Source organism: Gavia stellata, chromosome 8 (genome assembly GCF_030936135.1).
Source record: "Gavia stellata isolate bGavSte3 chromosome 8, bGavSte3.hap2, whole genome shotgun sequence".
Classification (NCBI taxonomy): Eukaryota; Metazoa; Chordata; class Aves; order Gaviiformes; family Gaviidae; genus Gavia; species Gavia stellata.
In genome coordinates this window covers 39,098,807-39,118,195 of record NC_082601.1, presented here as the reverse complement: position 1 = coordinate 39,118,195, position 19,389 = coordinate 39,098,807, and the positions used below count along the sequence as shown (strand labels likewise).

Sequence of the window (19,389 nt, the reverse complement as noted above, 5' to 3'; positions counted from 1 at the left end):
GGTCATGTTCTGCCTTTGCCTATGTTTTAATCAATGTGTTTCAGTCAAGATACAGAAACATTTTAAGCCTGGTGTCAGTTAGCTTTAATTGAAGAGGAGGAAAAAAAACCCAGCATGATTGGGTCCTTGGGGAAATGGTGAGTTTCTACAGCTGAGCCTTTGAAATATTTAGGCAGTTTAAAAGAGAGAGGGAAGTAACTGTGAATGAAACAGCCAAGAGATGAAGGTATGGCTGAAAAACTCCAGCCAAGAGACATGTGGAAACTGTGCTCGGAGATTTCTCATGTGTTTGGATCTGATCCAGATGAACCAAAATCAACAGGAGACTTTTCTACTCACTGCAATGATTTTACTATTAGCAAACCCTTTCTTTTATGAACCTTCTCATTTCATTGCTAAGAAAAAGAAGGTTCATGTGTCTATATGGCAATTTGGCAAAAACAGTTGTGCCTATATGGCAAATCAGCAGTGCTGGAACAATAGTCTAAGCATGGAAATGTTGCCGCAGAACCACAGGAGGAATGGAGACAGCTTGTTAGGCAAGGTGCTAGCGGCCAGTCCCCAGAAAGTCTTGGTCACAGGTTAGCAGAAGTTGATTCCTGCTAAAAGGTCTTTGGCTACTGCAGCAATGCCCCACACATATTCCATAGCCAGGGCTAGCAGTTTGTCACTGTAAATCATAGGAAGATTCATGGCTGTGGTTTAGAGTGAGAGGCAAAAAGGCATGGGTTCATAGCTGGGGAGAAAGGTCAAAACTGAGTCTTCTTTGTGAAGACTTGGGATTTTAGAGGAGTCCGAGAGTGTTAGCTTTCCTGTGCTTCCCTGAATTACTTTGCCAATGGTTAAAAACCATTTCAACTCACTTTGCAGGTTCCAGCTGGGTGCTGTGTAGTGGCAGCAGCGCTGACCCAAGGCTTGAACCTGTCTCAGTTGTAATTAATGGAAAAACTCCCTTTAAGTTTAGTGACTCAGGAATTGAGTCTTAAGACACTTGAAATGTTACTATTGGTGGAAATACACCTGCCCCGATTCCTCTTTGTTCTACTCAGGTCACCTGTTTCAGCTCAACAGCTCTCAAAATTTCCAATGTATTCATTCACCCACCCACATGCTCAAATCTTGAGATGTCAAAGTCATGAGTCTTTTTCTTTCTTTTCGAATAAATCATGGCATCCATGGCTCCGGAGACAGCTTGACAAAAACGTAGCTGTAACTGAAGTATTTGCTGTAGCTGGGAAGAGTACGGAGATCGATTAAAACAGCCAGTTCTCACTCACTGAGAAGTTTCTCAGATTTGGGAACTGAAATCTCCAGCGCTGGGATTCATCCTAAAAGTTAATGGCTTTTGAAAGCTTGAGCCAAACCATATTTAGGTATTTCTGGGATCTAGGCAAAAAGAAGAATCAGTTCTGTTTTGAGGACATCATGAAGGTTTCTTTTCAGGCGTTTACAACCTCAGAAGTAGTTTCTCCTCTGTGTAGGATTGTGGTCCCTTGGTAAAACCGTAGAACCACTTTGCAGGACGAGCAAACCAATGTGTAGCACAACATATTACTGCAGGCAGTGCTCCATAATTATCTGGGTCCATATACCTAAAGGCTAGAATTATACTTTATTTTGTGAGTAACCTCTAAGAAAGTAATGTGAGGGCTTGTCTAAACTTGCCTTGGATGCGTTATCCCCACATCTCCATGGAGTCGGTGTTACTGTCTAGATGGGGCTGAGCTGAGGTGCAGAGGAGCAGGGAAGGGGACAGGTTGTGCACGCCAGTGCAGCGGGCAGTGCTCAGCTGTCCCTTACTTTGCCAGTGCAAAGTCACTGCCTGTTGTTTCCCTACACTCAAGGAGCATATGGACCTTTCATATATTCATGGATAAATTTTCTGTGTTATAAACATTGTCCTCAGCATCCTGAAGTGAAAAGGAAAAAGTTAACAGGCTGTATTTAATGATTAACCCCCCCACGCACACTAAAGGCTAGTCAGTCTGAATGCACGTAACTAGCGGGGCACGGTGGCAGTTTGACTCACACTCTGTGGGCTCTCACTGTCAACACAGCGATGCTCTGAACCATTAATAATTATGTGACTTTTTAGCTGGTGGGAAATACGTGTCTCTTGAAACCACATTTCTGTCTTCCACCCACCCCACTCTAGCATTCATCTGGATTTATTGAATAAGGTTAATGGATTATTCTCCAGCCATTATCAGCTAGCACACTCTGTTTATGTGGCTGGCCTCTCCTGTTCTGTCAGCTGTCATAAGCTTCTCAATTAGAAAAGGAAAAAAAAAAGTATGAAATAGGTAACTATGGTTACCTGTGATGTGGGTTTTTAAGAAGTGCTCAGAAACCTAGTGGCAACAGAGTTTGGAAGTTCAAAGATTTAATTTATTCAAGAACTCTCTTGAATCAGAGTATCAAAAGCATTTAGAACAAATTCAAAACATTTTCTTTTGTAGAACAATATTTTAGTCCTAAGCAGAAGCCATTGTACAGACCGACCGCTTGCTCTGCTCACGTGAGAAGAAAATAGGAGCGGGGGAGCGTAAATATGCCCTTGTTCCACTTTTCTCCTGCAGAGCCCGGTGGCCCTTGCAGTGGAATAGTTTGTGAAAGCGGTGTCTTCTAGGAGAAGTGGTGCTTCCATTGTCCTGTTGTATTCCTATTTACACTGAAACGATTTAAAAAGTGGTCATACAGAGCCCTGAGGCTGTCTGTGCTTCAGGGACATCTCAAGTAAAGGTGCCTACCTCAGAAATTCAGCCCCAATCACGCTCTCTGCTGAGGAAAAAAAGTAAAATCATCCAGGGTTAATTTAATGAGAACACAGGATAATGTTAAAAGCTTTTAATTGAACCAAAAGTGCCCTATGAAACATGTGTCTTGAGGTCAAAAACGTCCCCTCTCAAGTGTTTCAGGGGGATCAGTGGAATTATATACATATTTGCCTTTTGCAAAGCAGGGAACTGCTGTGTGCTCTTCGTCTAGGATTTTCATCTGAACACACAAGAGAGCAGCCCCCGCAGTGTTCCCTGTATGCTTGGTGGGCACTGCCCAAGAGAAGGGGAGAATAAGTTCAGCGGTCCAAAAACATTGTCTCACCTGAACCAGCCAAGGACACGGAGTACAGAAAAGACCTGTTTTGTCACATATTTTATTATCATAACATACAACGTAAGGTGAATACTGGAAAACCTTGCATCCAGTGGGTGACATGTCAGTTTATCAGTGCACTTCCAGTGGAAAATTATCTGCTATTTGGGTCAGTACTCATTTCCCAAGAAAGCTGTCTGAAAAAGGTAGGGTTTTAACTAAGGCAAGATAGGTGTTGTATTGGACCAGGGATTGCTGAGAGCAGTCCCTTCCCCTATTCCCAATCCCAGTGATCGTGGGCAAGTCATTTTGTCTTTCTCCTTCTAAAACACAGCTTTGTTTATTAAATGTTTTATTTATTTATTATATTACTATGTTTATTAACATAGAGTGGGTTTTTTATTAGAATCTCATCTCTTGAGAGCAGGGGAAAGCTCTTGCTATGGGTATGTTCTGTTGTTTGCTCAGCAGGGGCCCTGACCCGGGCTGGCAGCTCTAGGTGTGTCATAAACTGCTCTGTATTTTGTGCGTTGCATGCTAACACTCCTGGGCTGTGGCAGGGTAGTAGGGATGGGGGTCCTGACTGACAGAAACCAGCAACAAAAATGCCTTTCTCCAGCCCCTGCCCAGCTGCTTCTAAACCCAGGCAAATTCAATCTTTCACAGTAATTAAGCATTCATCAGGTTGCAAGGTGTAGTCTTCAGGTTGTTGAAGTCAGATAACTGAATTTGTCAGTTATTGCTGAATCCCGAGAGTGACCTCCAGGAGTTACAAAGTGCACTCATCCCTCTGTTAGATGTTTGCTGGATCCGATCTTCATGCTGGTGATTTTGCTATGTCATAAGACCGTTTTCTAGAAAGCCAGCACAGTAACTCTGAAGCCTCTAAATGCTTACCCCAAGTCCTCCTGTTAACCAACTTGAAACAAATAGCATATAATTTATTAAGGGTGCATAAAGTTGAGAATATTGCAGTTCAGTCAGATGCAGGGCATAGCCGTGAAAGGTCACAGTTCTTACGGTATTGTTTGAAGTGCTGGAGAATTTCTGATGTGTTTGTGCTTTGGCTGCATTTGTTCTGAAACTGAGGGAAGGCTGTGCTTGTATCTGTTAATGCGGAGGTTCCTTATTAATAGGCTGCACACTTCATTGATTTTTAATTAATTTCTGAAGAGACACAGAGGATAAGTGCTGCAGCTCACAGACATCTCTGTACTTACTGCAGTCCACATCTCTATTGATCGCCTGCCTAAGGAGCAGAAGTAATCCATTTTAAATATACTTTCTTGGAGAGAGTGAATGCACTACACAATATACTCTCCCGGTTGTAATTGTATTGGCAAGAGGTCAGTGAATGGGGTGGGGGAAAGGTAGCCCGTTGTTTAGTATGCGGCTGGCCCTCCGAGTGCAGGCTTCTCTGCAGGCTTCGTTTCAAGAAAGTCAAGGTATCTCCCTCATGGGCAGTTTATAACTACAGAATATTAAGAGAGCACTGGTCACAGCTCCGCTGTTAAAGTTGCACTGGGAGCTCCTTTATAGGACGCATTTAGCCTGCCTCTTCAGAGGAAGGAGCTGGAGCTCGTCTAACTGTAGCAATTAATCTAAGAGAGGAGAATAGCATTCAAAAAGCCCTTTCAAATCATCAATGCGCTGATACCGCTCTCTTTGGTTGCCACTTTGAAAAGCATCAAACACTTTCCAGGAGTATGTGATCCACTGGGAGCTGAAACTTGAAGTCTCTGAGCACTCCCCAAATCAGAGGATAGGTACATTCTTCCCGCTGGTGTGCGTAGCATAGGTTACTAGGATTCGCTTTTGAAACAATGATTCAGTCTTTGTCATAAGGACTGTGTTCTTGCCAGCCTCTTAACTGTAGTTACTTGGCAATGAATGTTTATTGCCCAACAAGGAGAGTTTTGCAGTAATAAGTTTGTTATTTAGGCAGTTAGTTCTTATTTAAAGGCTGCTTTTACAGAAAAAGGTGTAGACAACACGTAGGCGTGGTTGCAACCGAAACAGTGCCAAGTACTTCTGTGCTTCCTGGACAAAGGTGAGTTGTGTTAGCATTAGTGGACACAGCAAGCATTAAATTCTGACTCGCAGAGCCCAGGCCCCGTGGTACATCTGGGGAAGGGCATCCCTGCGGTAGAACAGAAGTCTGCATCTAAACAGTCAGTCTTTTTCTTACACAGGGATCCTCAGTAGCTTTCTGCCTTGCTTTTTTCTCTTCCTACATGGGGCAATACATGCAAAGGACGGTCTCTTGAAAACACTTGTCTGGTTTGTGTGCTCACCTCCCAAAGCCCTTGAGAGAAGCAGATACTGCAGAGCTAGCAGGGAGCCATCAGATGCTAAGTACTTTATCAAAGTGTTGGGGGTGACCCTTTACCCATGAGTCCCTGACTTTACCAAGTTTTTCCTATTACAGCTCTTGGTCCTGTTCAGTAATCGGAGGGTCAGAAACTCTCTTGGTGTGTCTCTGCTGCCACGTATATTTGTGCATCATGTCTGTGTTGGCCTAGCGAGGGTATGAGAGGAGCTGCAAAGCTGTATCCAGGTTACTGTGTCCTTACTGGTGATATGCTTATTATAGCACAGCTACAAGCTGCAGTTTCTCTCGCCTCTTTGGGCTGCAGTACCATAAGCTGAGCTGTGATTTTCTTCAGAGGTTATAGGAGAACATCCCTCTTCTTTTGAGCACTTGGGGAATAGGGAGAAGGTACTGCGAGAGACTAATGTAGCCTTTGTCCCCGCAGCCCAGGAGGCTGGGACACCTGGCCCAAGTGAAGTGGTAACACAGCCAATGTGAGCCAGTTTGCCCGTTGAAGGCACTAAAGCTGGCATAGGAGAGCACCTTGCACCCAGCTGTCTTAAGGAAGCTCTGTGGCAAGAGACTGAGTTCATTGCAAAATGGAGATTACATACAACTCCACAGCTCGCTCCCTCAGGAATGGCATACATAGGAATTAATTTTTTTTTTCTCCCATCCTAAACAGCCCATGTAGCAGCTGCATAGACGTGCCTGTAGGTGGGACCAGAACTTGAAGGAACGCACAGTATGGGCAGTATTGAAATACCTGGTTTGCATCTCATTGCTTGTGCTACTAAATATATTTATGTAACATCTTTCACGAGAAGAACATGAAGTGCTTCACAAACTCTTTATGTTCAGCACCACCTAATCTAGGTATCTGCATAACTTGAGCGAGCCAGGGAGACAACTCATGCTTTCCATAGTAGTTCAGACAAAATACTTGTTTGATGATGACAGTGGAACAAAATCCTCTTCTGGTGACACCCGAGGAACTTCCAACACCCACCCAAGATAGACAGCATCATTTTAAGGACCCCACAACCTAAGAACCGTGAACCAGTCAGTTCAGCGGTGACCTGTTTATTTGTACTTTGAAGGGGTGAGAAGGCACTCCTGAGATTTTAATTTAGGATTGCAGTGGGTCTGGGCCCATCAAAATGTCTACTCAGTCCAGTCAATTAAGTCTTGAAATGTCATAAGCTTATGAACTTGCTTCTCCTCTCATTTCTTTCTACTCTTTCTCCCTTTATGAACCGCCTGTCATTTTGGAGTAGCCTGCATTTTTCCTGTAATTCTTGTCTACACTTTAGCCTCATAGCCTCTTTCCCTTCCCTTTTGCTTCCTGACTTTTTTTGACCAGTTATGCTTTAGCATCTTCTTTATTTTGTGTCTTGGGGCATAGCTCAGCAATGCAGTAAATAAGGCTTTAGGACTCCTATTACGGGAACAAATATACTGCAGCAGTCATGTGATGTGGAGCAAAGATCTGGTGTAGACTTTTTTTTTCCAGACTTGTTCTTTTGATGGGTAACTGGCATGTTTATACTGCCACAGGTAGCGTGGGTCCTCCTGTGGTTGGTATGAAGCCAGCTCATCTCGATTTTGTGCTTCAGCTGAGTCAGCCAATGTGCGATCCCACTCCCATGTGTGAGCAGACAGAATTTGTACTTCTGGGTGATCCACAAGTGGAGATGTGTAAGACTAGCCTGTGCGCAAAACATGACTGCTAACTTTTCACGGCAGAACTAGGTTGAGTTATCTGTGCAGGAGTTGTATTTGCACTGGTTATCTTTCCATAGGGGTAATAATCTAGCTGCACTGGGATCCTGCCTCTGAAGTCAAATACAGATAGTCTTGGGCTTGCTTCTGTGTGCTCTGAACTGTTTAGTCCAAAGCCATTTAGCAACACCAGGACAGGACTATGAGAAAAGGGATATATTAGCAGGCATGAGTACACGGCATCCACACTGCTTATGTCACACCAGCTCGGAGTGCAGCTCTAGCAAAGTTTTAGTTATCTGGTCTTGGTCGGGTGGACCAAAGTGGCCGTAGGAAAATCCAGCTAGTTATGTCAGCTTTGTATCCTAAGGCTGCACTTAAAGACAGCCAGCTTGAGATAAAAGCACCGTTACCCCAAGATATGTCTTGTTACATGTGAATAGTCCATTGCTTCAAACTTAAGTAAACTGTAGAGAAGCCTTGAGAGAGCGAGCTTAGTCATGGGAACAGGAGGTGGGGAGAAATATATTGCTATCACATAAGCTTTCTTTGTCTACTTTTACCAAAGAGAGAGAGAGTGTTATTAACTTGCCTCGTATAAATCTGAAGTAATTGAACTCCTAAACATTTGGGATCACACCACAGCCCAGGATGCAGGAATAGACCTCCCTTGCCAGCTTTACTGGAGTTGGATGAACTCCAGACATTTCTGGAAGTCCTTGGCAGCTAACCTGGTGGAGATGTGCATAGCACAAGGTGTGTGTCCCCAGCTCAGTCTGGCAGCTTTGGACTGAAATTGTTAGCATCCTTCGCTCTCCCTCGGCTATGAGGATGACCTCCAGTCCCAGCTCCCAAGCAGCCCTACATAACAAATCACACCTCTGCAGCTGAGTCAGTGTATTTCAGAGCAGTGTCAGTTTTTCTCCTCCCACAGCTATCTCTGGAGTAACAGCTACTTAGATGATTCTGGTTGCTCCTGACAACAAAGGGCACAGCGTTTTCCTTGAAAGCGTATTTAGCCCCAGGTAAAATTACACTTTTTCCATGGGGTAAGCGGGGGGAAAAGATGATCATTTCAAGCTTTCTGTAGTGATTCCTGTTATTAAGCTAGCCTCCAGTTATTAGGATGGAAAGAAGGCAGTCTCCAAGGCTGGAGATTAATGTCTGTGAGATTTGAGTTGGGCTTGAAATTTTCTTCCTTCACATACCTGTTTGATGAATCTGCCATGTGTGCTGGCTTTGCTGGGTGGAAGTTATTATCGAAGAAAGGCAGGCTGCTCTTAATTTCTGGATGTGTTAAGGTCAATGTTCCCTCTATTTAGGGAGAAAATAATGTTTATTATAGAAAACAGAAAAAAGTCACACTGGAAAAAGAAGTGCTTATAGTACATCTGCCTTCTGCTGGTACTGCTGAAATTCTTGGGGCAGGTGAAGGTCTTCATCTTACTTTTTTAATTTGAATGGTCTTGCAAAATCATGTCTTGCATCTTGCAAAGACGTATGTATATACTTTAGTTAGTGATTCAACACACTTCAGTTCATCTCTGGCAATCATCCCAAAGGGACTTTGCATTTGATGAAACATACATACCTGCTTAAATTCTGTCCTGAGTAATGAATCCTTTTTTCTGGAAATGAGATACAGGGACCTAATGGAAAGAGCTTTCAGACAAGGCTCATGCAATTCAGAGTTGGACATTCCCTAAACGGCAGCTGCCACCTTTGAAACGAATCCAGAAGCATCCTCAGCAGGGAGGTGGGACTCTGAAAAGGAAGGAAATCAAATAGCAGCATCTGAAACAGTCTGTGCTTGCAACTCTCATACTGTGAGCTGTACAAATGGAGGCTGTGCTCAAAAACTGCCCTCAGGAACTGGGAGACAAATGACAGCAGCAGAAAGTAGTGCTGGTAGTAAAGTAAGAAAACAGCAAATTGTGACCACGTCTTAAAGGCAGAAGATCTCAGGGGACAAACCCATAACTTCCCAGAACAGTTTCATTTTGCTTTTTCAAAAAAATCCCTTTATTCTTTTATTTCCACCACCAGCCTGCCTTTGATGATACTGCTCTGTAGATGTCTGCAGCACTGGAAGTCCTAGTATTTTATGAACCTAATTTGATATCTTCTACTGCAGTTCAGCACTTACAAAGATCAGAAAGCTGTCCCATTTCATTGTCTTCTCTCCTCCCATGGATTTTCTGACACAAAGTCTCCTTTCCACTGTCCCACTTCAGTTTGTTGCCACCATGTTATCTCATTTTCAGGTCTGTCGTTTTTCTCGTGAAAAGAGCATGAGCGTACCTGACCATACCTGAAATGACCATGCCAAATCTGTCTATCCACAGTCCTGGAGACTTCACAAACCCTCCGTAATAAAATTGGGAAAGACTTTCTTCTTTTATAGCTCTTAATGACTTTTAGCCTATTCAACAAGATAATTTTTTTGTTCTCTGTTATTTCTAGCCAGCTCTGAGAGTAAACTGATGGGTAGAGAGCAGAATTCAGCTCAGTGAGTAAAACTGCTGGGTTTTCCCCCCTAGTTATTGCACAGAAAATTATCAAGGCTGAAAAGTGACAGGAAATTCTTACTGGAGTTAAGCTCCTAGTGGCCATTTACATCTTTCCTGTCCACCTCCCTTCTTTGAACAAAGCTGTCTTGGCTTATTACAAGCCTATCCTTCTACCCCTCAGCATTGCGATTGGTTTCCCTGGTGCTGTTGCAAGCTTCGTGTGAGATGTATAAGCACTTGCGTAGGTCAGGTTAGTAATTGTGTAGGCAAGGATAAAAGACCTTTAACACTAACCGACGTCCTGGCAAGGGCATTTGTGTCTGCTTCCGAAAGGAGAATTGACATTTTCACAGTTGCATAATCACACGGGAGGAAGAGGTCTAGGCTACAGGCGGTTTTGCTGCTATATATGTCTAGGTAAAGATCCACATAGCACAGGTTTGTCTTTGTATGTGACTCTGGTACTGGGTGAGGATAAGGGGCGCAGTTGTGAAAGATAAAAGGCTATCCCTCGCTCATCCTGAAGTTCCAAAGGGACTTCCTCTACTCATCTGTGTTATAGCTGTTTGCAGTGGCTTTTTGACTCCTTAATAGCATTAGGCGCTGATTCAGAGAGTGATTTTATGTTAAGGGATCCTAGCAGTAATTGTATTTCTAATGACATTCTCTGTGAGGAAACCTCTGCCATGACTGTGATGAGGAAGTATCAGTGACGGGTAGGTCACGGCTGATTCTTGTGATTGTGTGAGATGAATGTGGGCTCAGAGATAATGGGACAACTGATCCTTAATGGCTTAACGTTGAACTTTTTCCTCTCAGTTGTTTCAGCGTAAAAGTCCCACCCGATTGTGGATATTCTAATACATATGCTAAAGTGTGGGGTTTTCTTATTATCTGGACATTTTATGCTTCGATAATTATATGGGATCTGCATAGCTCTAATTTGGACAAGTCCTGAAAGGCGTTTCATTTCCCCAGCCTCACAGATCACACCTCAAATGGCATACTGTCTTTTGGATCGGACTTTAAAGTGTCGTTTTTACAAACAGATCCCTTTCCATTGTCAGGGTCTAGGGTCACTTGTAGTTCTGTCTTGTAACTCTCATAAAATGTCCTCTGGATATTTGATCATGGGCTTGTTGGGTGGTGATGGCACCAGCTGTGTAACGCAGAGAGTATTTTTTTGTTATCATACTTCTGTGTCATGTAAAAAGATTAGAGATGCATATAAAGCACTTTTCCTGCCAGGTTCGAAAATGCCTTCAAATGATGATTCTTGGCATAGTATATGTTTAGACTGTATTGCTGCAGTGAATACTGTAGGATTCCCATTTTTAGGTTGTTTTCATTCTGCTTGTATAATCTCATTTATTGAAAATAAATACCTATATATACCTTTTCTCTTATACTTCCACCATCCACCTTTAAAACTTGTTGATAGGATCTCAGGAAAATCAAACATGTTTACACTGGCTATTTCTAAGAGGATTTCCATTTCTGCAGGTCGTGGACCTGCAGAGGATTTTGTAGCTGTCAACCCTACATGGGTTGTTTTTAGCTTTGCAGATAACACAGGTGGGAAAAAGCGCTGAGAAGCTTGTTTGACAGAGGTGAAGTAAACTGTAAGTACAATGATACACAGACAGCTATTTCTACCCTCTTTCTGGATAGAAAAGAAAACCAGGTGTGGTATTGATTAGGAGCAGTATTCAGGTTGGTGATTAGACATCTTTCTAGTTCATAAGAGGGTATGAGGTTAGGTTGAATAAAATATAATCTTACTAAGATGATATTAGCAAAAGATTGAAATAAATGGAAATGAATGAGTAGAATTAAGAGCGAAACATTCTAAAGCGTTAGACTACATGTTTAAAAAATGCTTGGAAATTAAATATGTAGAGAAGGTAAAATAAGACAAAGGAGGCATGGTTGAGGGTTTGATTGTTTAACTCTTTCGGTTAAGGATGTTTCTGGATACCTTACCATCCATTCCTGCCATAATTAGCTATAGATGGGAGGCTGAAGTCTTGGTACAGGTCATCTGTTTTGATTTTAACAAGACAGAAATTCTGTTTCTTCATTTCTGCCAAAAGAAATCTGCTATATCTTCATATCATTTCAGTGCTGATAGGTGCAAATTAATCTATTACAAACGAAAATTTTATTTGGGCCTAGTATATTCTGATACCAACAGAATTCTCTCAACAGATTCTCTGGGTTCTTGTGTGCTCCTTAGATTGTGTCCACAAAGATCTGTTTGCAGGCTTGGACCTTTCTTTTCTCCCCCCGTTATTCAGAGGTATTGAGAACTTTGACCAAGTAAGGATCTATGAAGTTTTAGAAGCATTTCTATTCATTCTAAAAATCGGAGATATTTCCTAAACTAAGTAGAAAGGAAGTGTAAGCAGCACCTTGAGACTTTTTGTTCAGGGAGGAGCTCTTTTGCAGTGAAAGATGCAAGACTGAAGAGAGGTGCTTAATCCCATGGAATCTGGAGGGACAGATTGTGAGCTGGAGGAGAGAAGTGTTTGGGGCGGCTGTCTGTTTGCACATGACTGCAACCCTGGCTTCAAGGGCAGCACTTTCAGGAACTGCAAAGAACCAGTATAATTTTAGATGTGTGAGGAATGACTGCAGTATATTTAAGGGCACCCCAAAGCCACCCTTAAGATTAGATTGACTATCTGTAAGAGCAGCAAAGCTGGACGTGTGATGGTGGGCCAGAGGCTGCTCCGCAAAGCAAGCAGAGCCCTGCCTGCCTGCACACACTGTTCAGCCCAACGCAGCACGGGCATGGTGCTCTCTCAGTGGCTTTCTGAGGCACATCCAGACAGGTTGGTTGACGCCTATCTGCAGACATCTCATCAGACTGGCTGCAAGACCCCCAGGTGAAAGGGAGGGACATGAGACTGGGAGGTTGCTATAGTCCCCACCTACTTCCCAGAGTACTTGGTGTGAGCGATGTTGACAGTGCCTTGAAGCGCTTTCTGGTTATTGTTCAGTGTTAGAGATGTGAAACAGGATTTATATGAATTCCCAATCTGTCTGAATTTTTCAGGGCCATTTTTGTGGTTGTTTTTCCTCTGTTGCACAGTGTCATTGCTGTTGACTGTGTGGTATTTTCCTGGTTGGATTTCTTCAGATGGTAATTCTTATGCTAAATCATGGTGCCTCTGTTTTCATGGTGTTTGTTGTGTGACTCACAATTGTTTGACCTATGAGATTTATTTGTCCTTTTTCTACAGATTTTAATTTGATGTCAAAAACCATTATGCTTTCAAAGACTTACAGTTCTGATGTTCAACAGCCAGAAGTATTGATTTGCAATTGGCAGGAAGGTGTGTTTGCTTCAACTAGCAGTGCTTTTAAAAAATAATTCTATTTGCTTTCTGCCAAAGAGTCCCCGTGTCCCCTTTCAAACCACCTTCGTGTTGACTGCAGCAAAGCCTACCACATTAAAAATGAAATAGTGTTTATGCCAAATGTTCTCCCACGTATTTTCAAACCTTTTAGTGGTGTTTGCACTGAAATTTTTCACCTAAAAGCCACAGCAGTTCAGAGCTCCACTTGATGCTTTTTGTAAAGACATCCACTTTCTGTCAAGAAAGGGCTACATTCTGGCCCAGTGACCACGAGTGGTGGCTTATCTGTACACATTGTCCTCCTGGTGCGTGTGGGGATAGGTACATGTGAGCTTCTTATGCTGTGAAAGGGAGTAAAATCTGGCCCATGACATTGAATAATCTGGTTATTTTAATCACTACCTGTGACTCTCTGAATTATCATCTGTATTATGGGATAATATGATCTCTCTGGTATTCAACAATGACTTTTTGAAAATTACCATATATATTATACAGAGCTCATATATTAAGAGATACCTTAAAGGTAATTATCAAGTGTGTAATTTCATCTGTATGTTCTTATAATGATGGTTAATGCCATAAATGCCTTTTAATGAAATCATAGGCTGTAACCCTGCCTGACTATCCTTTGTGTGTCATGTAATTAATAAGACCAAGCTTTGGCGTTCATCTCAGTGTCACAAAGCATCATGTAAACTTCCATACTGATGGTAGATGGTTAGTCTCTCATCGGAGTAAGAACAAGGTTAAGGCCAGGCAGCTTCAGTATATGTTACCTTATCTTTAAAGGCAGCGGGGTGGGCTGGTTAACAGAAGTATTTCTAACAGAATATATATGCTCATTTAAAAAAGGGCCATTGATCTAGTGTCTTATTATAATACTACATGCAAAAATTTAAGGGAGCGAAAAGGCAAGTGGGTTGCAGCACTTGGAATAAAGAATTGTTTTCCTTCTAATCCGCTGAGGGCAGTGAAAATTTGTGTCCAACTTAAAAGCATTTGGAGATGGATAAGAAGCTTCATCTTGAATTGAAGACACTTGCCTGGAATGTTGAAGAGCTGGGCTTGTTTCCCAGTCTGGCCTAATTTCTGTGGGGCTCTGGCTAAGTTGATTATTTTTTATGGTCTTCAGATTTCCTGTCTGAAAAATAAGGGCCATAATATTTCTTTTCTTTGTCTCACATTTCCAGATTTTAAACTTGCTGGAGCAAAGGAGATACCTATGTGGGTTTTTTGTCGTTTTTTTTCCTTTGACAGTTACTATAGAATCTTACAGAATTGTTCACATTGGAAGGAACCTAAGGTCATCTAATCCCACCTCCAGCTCAGAGCAAGGGCAGTGTTGAACTTCTGCCCTCTAGGCCATTTTCTTGCTGTGAATACTGAAAAGGGAACCAGGAATTTTACATGTCACCAGTGAAAAGTAGTTCTAAAAAGTCATGCAAGACTCATTAAGGTTATTTTACTGTTCTTTATCCTTCAGGGAATGATGTACTTGGAAGAGAGGAGACTTGTCCACCGGGACTTGGCAGCCCGTAACGTCTTGGTGAAATCACCAAACCATGTGAAGATCACTGACTTTGGCTTGGCCAGACTTTTGGAAGGGGATGAGAAGGAGTATAATGCTGATGGAGGGAAGGTGAGTGCTGTACATGTCTGGAAGTAAATACATCACTGTGACAAACCTTCTGAAGTTGCTCTTTAGGGCAGTGTATCCCTACGGGACTATTACCTATGTTAGAAAGTCTGTCAGTGACTTAGCAAGTGTTGTGACAGCACACATAAAAGCTGCTCATTTTTTGCTCAGTGAGCTTCTCCAGGTGCCGAAATATAATTGTCTGAACAGTCTTCACACTCAGGGTTTGTTCATATGCTCCATTTTGTGTGTTGTTTTGAAGACTTCTGAAGTCAGTTCAGTGAGTGATGGATGTTCTAGGGCATTTCTGCCAAGCCCCTTTCTCTGGTGAGTATGGACCTCAATAACTTGCAGTCTCATTTTCCCAGACAAGTAATCTCCCAGAAAACAAAAAGAAAGGCTACAAAACGTGTTTGTATTTGTAGCATATGAGAGCTTACATATGCTCAGCAAAGAGCCACCTCTTCTATCACATTGGAAGAGCCTGTGTATGCTATTTCTTGCACCCAAGTCTCTAATACCATGCTGAATGCCAGGCCACTAAAAAGCCAGCTTGAGGATAATTTTGAAGCCAGACATTTTCCCATATTACTTTTCAGTATACTACGTAACATCCATCTAGTGCCTCACCTCATTTCTAATGCCTTCAGATTAACACATTATGAAATTCAGAAGGCTGTAAGTAAAGGCTGTAAGTACATACTGCTGCAGGCTGCTCCCTAAACATCTTAAAATGCCACGTTTCAACCTGTCACAAAATCCCAAGGTATTCTGCCTCTCCTGTCATTCCTTTTCCTGAATGTTCAGTTTGCTTTCTGTCTACTTGCTATCTGTGTTTTTCTGTGCTCACTCATGCCCTTGTCTGGGACAAACAGCTGTTGCCAGTGTGTGCTTTTCTCCTGGATGGGCTGCTGCTTTATTTGTGTGGCTCCTGCCCTTGGCAGCTGTTGGGCATGGATTACATTGGCATTTCAGTCCATGAGGTGAAGAGCTTGAAAGGAGTCACCGGCGCTTTCCCATTTCCCCAGTAAAGAGACCTCCTGGCAAGCAAGGTGGAGTTTTGGCAGTCTTCCCTGATTCCTTCAGTTCTCTAATCCCCTCTTCAGTAACCCCTCTGCCTCTTCCCTCCATCAGCCAGTGAATGACAGAAAATGAGCTGGTCCTTGCAAACCAGCTGTTCCCTGGCAGCTCTTAGATGGTGTCTTGGACTTGTGAGGCCAGTCACACTGCTGGGGGTTCTGGAGCAGGATTAGCATGTCAGATGTGTCACTTCCCAGTTCCAGAGAAGTGTCCTGTGAAATCCAGAAGACATTTGCAGCTTTAAGTTGTATTGAGAGCATGCTAAGACTGATTCCAACTGTGTAAAAGGAAAAACTTTTTCACTGTGAGGACAATCAAGTGGTTGATGAGGTTGCCCAGGGAGGTGGTGCAGTTTCCATCCTTGGAGATTTTCAAGTCCATACTGGATAAAGCCCTGAGTAACTTGGTCTGATCTCATAGCTGAACCTGCTTTGAGCCTAGAGGCCTCCTGAGGTCCCTTCCAACCTGAGTTATACCATGATGAGTGATGCAGCTTTGCTACTTCAGCAATTGTTCAAGTTTGGAACAACCCAGTCGTATTTAATGGGAATGAAAGCGATACACTTCTGCAGAGTTTAGTGGAGGAGCATGAACTGTCTTTGCAAGTGCTAAGCCAACCTTTATTAAAGAGTGCTATTTTTGCCATAACTGTATAGGTTATGTTCATTAGTCAGCTTCAGGGAAGGTATTTTCATAACGGTTTGAATGAAGACACATCCTCTGCTTTTACACCCACCATCTGTTCAGATTTTGCATGCAGTTTACGTATCTCTCTGGTTTATTCCAGTATGTCTTCCATAGTTCCAAATTAGAGGTGACCCATACAAGTCCATGCCAGGTATAAATCTGGTTTTAACATCTGTCCATTAGAAATTAATGGACTGCAAGACTGTGCTGCACAGGCCCAGCTCAGGAATAGGAAACACCGTGAATCTCATTTTAACACGAACTCAAGAGGGCAAACCCTTATGCCAAACCTAGGTTTGTGTTTGCCTACACAGCCTTCTCTGTCAGAAGAGATGAGCTCCCACCAAGGGTGATTCAGAGCCAAAGGCTAACTTGGGACTTTTGACTTGCTTTCAGGGGCAACTTTTCTCACTGCAGTAATGATACAAAAAACGGGGAAGGCTAAGTTCCTGAGAAATATCAGGAGTTAGAAATTAAGCACTGTGAATTCTCCCCATTGCCTGTTTACTCTGATGATGATTACGTGGACTGTGAAGTATTATGGACACTGCAGTATTAACTAGCCTCATTAGACAGCAATCGAGATAGAAGTGTCTGGTTTTGCAAACCGTTGAGGCAAAAGAGCTTCTGTATTCCACCTTCTCTGCTGCACTTCAGATTGAGGGGGATTGGATGTGATTTTTGCATTGGTCCCATTTTTACACGGATTGATGAAAAAGTGAGTTGTTCCACTACATCTGAATCATTAAGACTGGGGTGGTATGAGAAGTTCTGCAGATAACTGGTTCATATTTCTCACCTCCATATGTTTTATGAGGCAAAGCCCTGTTGTAGAGGGCAGGAACAACCATTTCCTCTGCTGGGTAGTGCTGCCTTTTTTTAAGCTTGCAGTTGAAAAAGGAAACAGGGAGGAAGCTGATGTCTACCTACAGGATCTATCTCTATTGTTTTAATATTATATTTCTAAGGTTACATTTCTCTTGTGTTTCCCTAGATGCCAATTAAGTGGATGGCTCTGGAGTGCATACACTACAGGAAATTTACCCATCAGAGTGATGTCTGGAGCTACGGTAAATCTTCATGTGATTAGTTTAAAAATTTGTCACTTGTAAAGCATTGAACCAAGTTGTGTTTACTATGTTAAAGATACCCTCTTTTCCTAGAGGAGTTAATTCCAGTGGGTTTTGATCTTCCTTTTTTTTTCTTTTTCTTCTCCTTTTTTTTTTTTTTTTTTTTTAAATGTGTAACTCTAAACAGCAATTGTTACTTGTATCCTGCATTACTTCTCTGCTCACTAAAATACATTATCATGAGGTCCCTGCCGGGATGACTGCTGTAAGGTCTAGGCTGGTAGCAGTTTGGCTGATTATTATGACAGAAGAAGGCGTCTTTCAGCTCAGCCACAGATTCATAAAAATACAGCTGCAGGTCATAATTTTCAGCAGTCCTTTGAAAATCTTAACTCTAAAAGCCATGAATGTCAAAAAACATTTTCAGGTTTATGGGACTTCCTGTACCTACAGTCAGATAAAAGGGAATTTGTCATAATACAGAGCAAATACAGCAAGAGAAAGAAGAGAAAGAGACGAGCTCTCCAAGCTAACTAAAACAAGCATCCATTTAATTTCACAGATAACTTGGGAATTGGTTAGACAGGTCAGTTCATGTGGACTCCACACAGACCGAAAAAAAAGTCACATTTGAGAAACGAGATGTTCATTTACTGCTGTTAATTCTGTTATCCAGACGAGCTATTGTGCCACATCTGCTGAGCTGTCTGCCTGTATATCTAGTATAGCTATTACTAAGAAAATCATGTATACCTTTGTAAGTGGAATTTTTCAGCAGTATAGGGCTATGGACTCCTGTTGCCATATCATTTTGAAACAAAAAGGTGTACCATTCTATTCACTACTCACTTTTACCTGTGGGTAGCAGCAAAAGACACTGTTTGCTGTGGCTGGTTAGCTGCCCTTTCTATTCAGCTGAGAAAAACATATGAAAGTTAAATTGATCATGTAAAGCTGTTCTTTCTCCTCAAATTCTGTATACCCTGTATCACTTAGGAGAAAATATGCCTCCATTTATGAAATTCATTGTAAATGCAGGAAGCCCAGAATATCTATGATCAAAAAGGACAAGACCAAAAACAATTGGCAAGTTAACAGTTTTTGAACATCAACAAAGAGGTGAATGAGGCTGAAATAAATATGTGCTTTATACATATGGTAATTTTGCCCATCACCTTTCACATTAGCGTGACAGCTGGCAAAATACGGTTACTGATCTGGAGGCATGTTTAAAATGACCTTTGCAATAAAAATAAAAGTTAAACTGGTGTGAGAGCAGCATTTTCAATACTTAAGATTTTGTTAGGGGATGAATTCTGTTACTTATGATATACGCTCTTTATTTCCAGCTCCGATGCCAAAACAAATCCTGTGGCTATTCAGAAAGAGAATCTTGGTTTTGAAGCACAGCAGTATCATAACTCAAATCCATAAGGTGATTTAAGGAAAAAAATAATACAAGCCGCTGTGAATGACTTACAAGGCAAAGACAATGACATAATGTTACTCAGTGCTGTACCTTTGTGGGAAATTGATGCTCTAAGTTAGGGAACATCTGCGTTTTTTCCCCTTAAAATAATAGAGTACATCAGCCATTCATTTTCCCTTTTGATATGATAAAAGAGTGCGTGCATTCTTTTGTTATTGCATCCATTTACTTTACCACCATTTACTTGTCTTAGACCTTTCTCTTGTGCCTCAGATCTATCATGCTGCTTCTTACACCAATAAAAATGAGGGAAGCTGCTTTTGAAGATTAACACAAAGTGCTGTTTCACCATTTTCTGGAACTTTTTAAATGGCAGACCAAACTTCAGTGTTTTTACAGGCACTGGTAATGAAGAAGAGATTGCAGTCCAGAACTGGGCCAGAATACACCGCTGTAAGAAATTGCAAAGGAATCTGAGTAGTATGG

General features: G+C 42.1%; 1 protein-coding gene across 1 annotated transcript in view; it reads left to right on the top strand.

Annotated features, from left to right (window-relative positions):
- Positions 1–19,389, top strand: part of ERBB4 (erb-b2 receptor tyrosine kinase 4) — a 397,396-nt gene that overhangs the window by 351,760 nt on the left and 26,247 nt on the right. The window contains exons 22-23 of the mRNA XM_059820585.1: positions 14,485–14,640; positions 17,399–17,474. Of these exons, the coding sequence (XP_059676568.1) occupies positions 14,485–14,640; positions 17,399–17,474 (232 nt within the window). The remainder of the gene's footprint in view (positions 1–14,484; positions 14,641–17,398; positions 17,475–19,389) is intronic.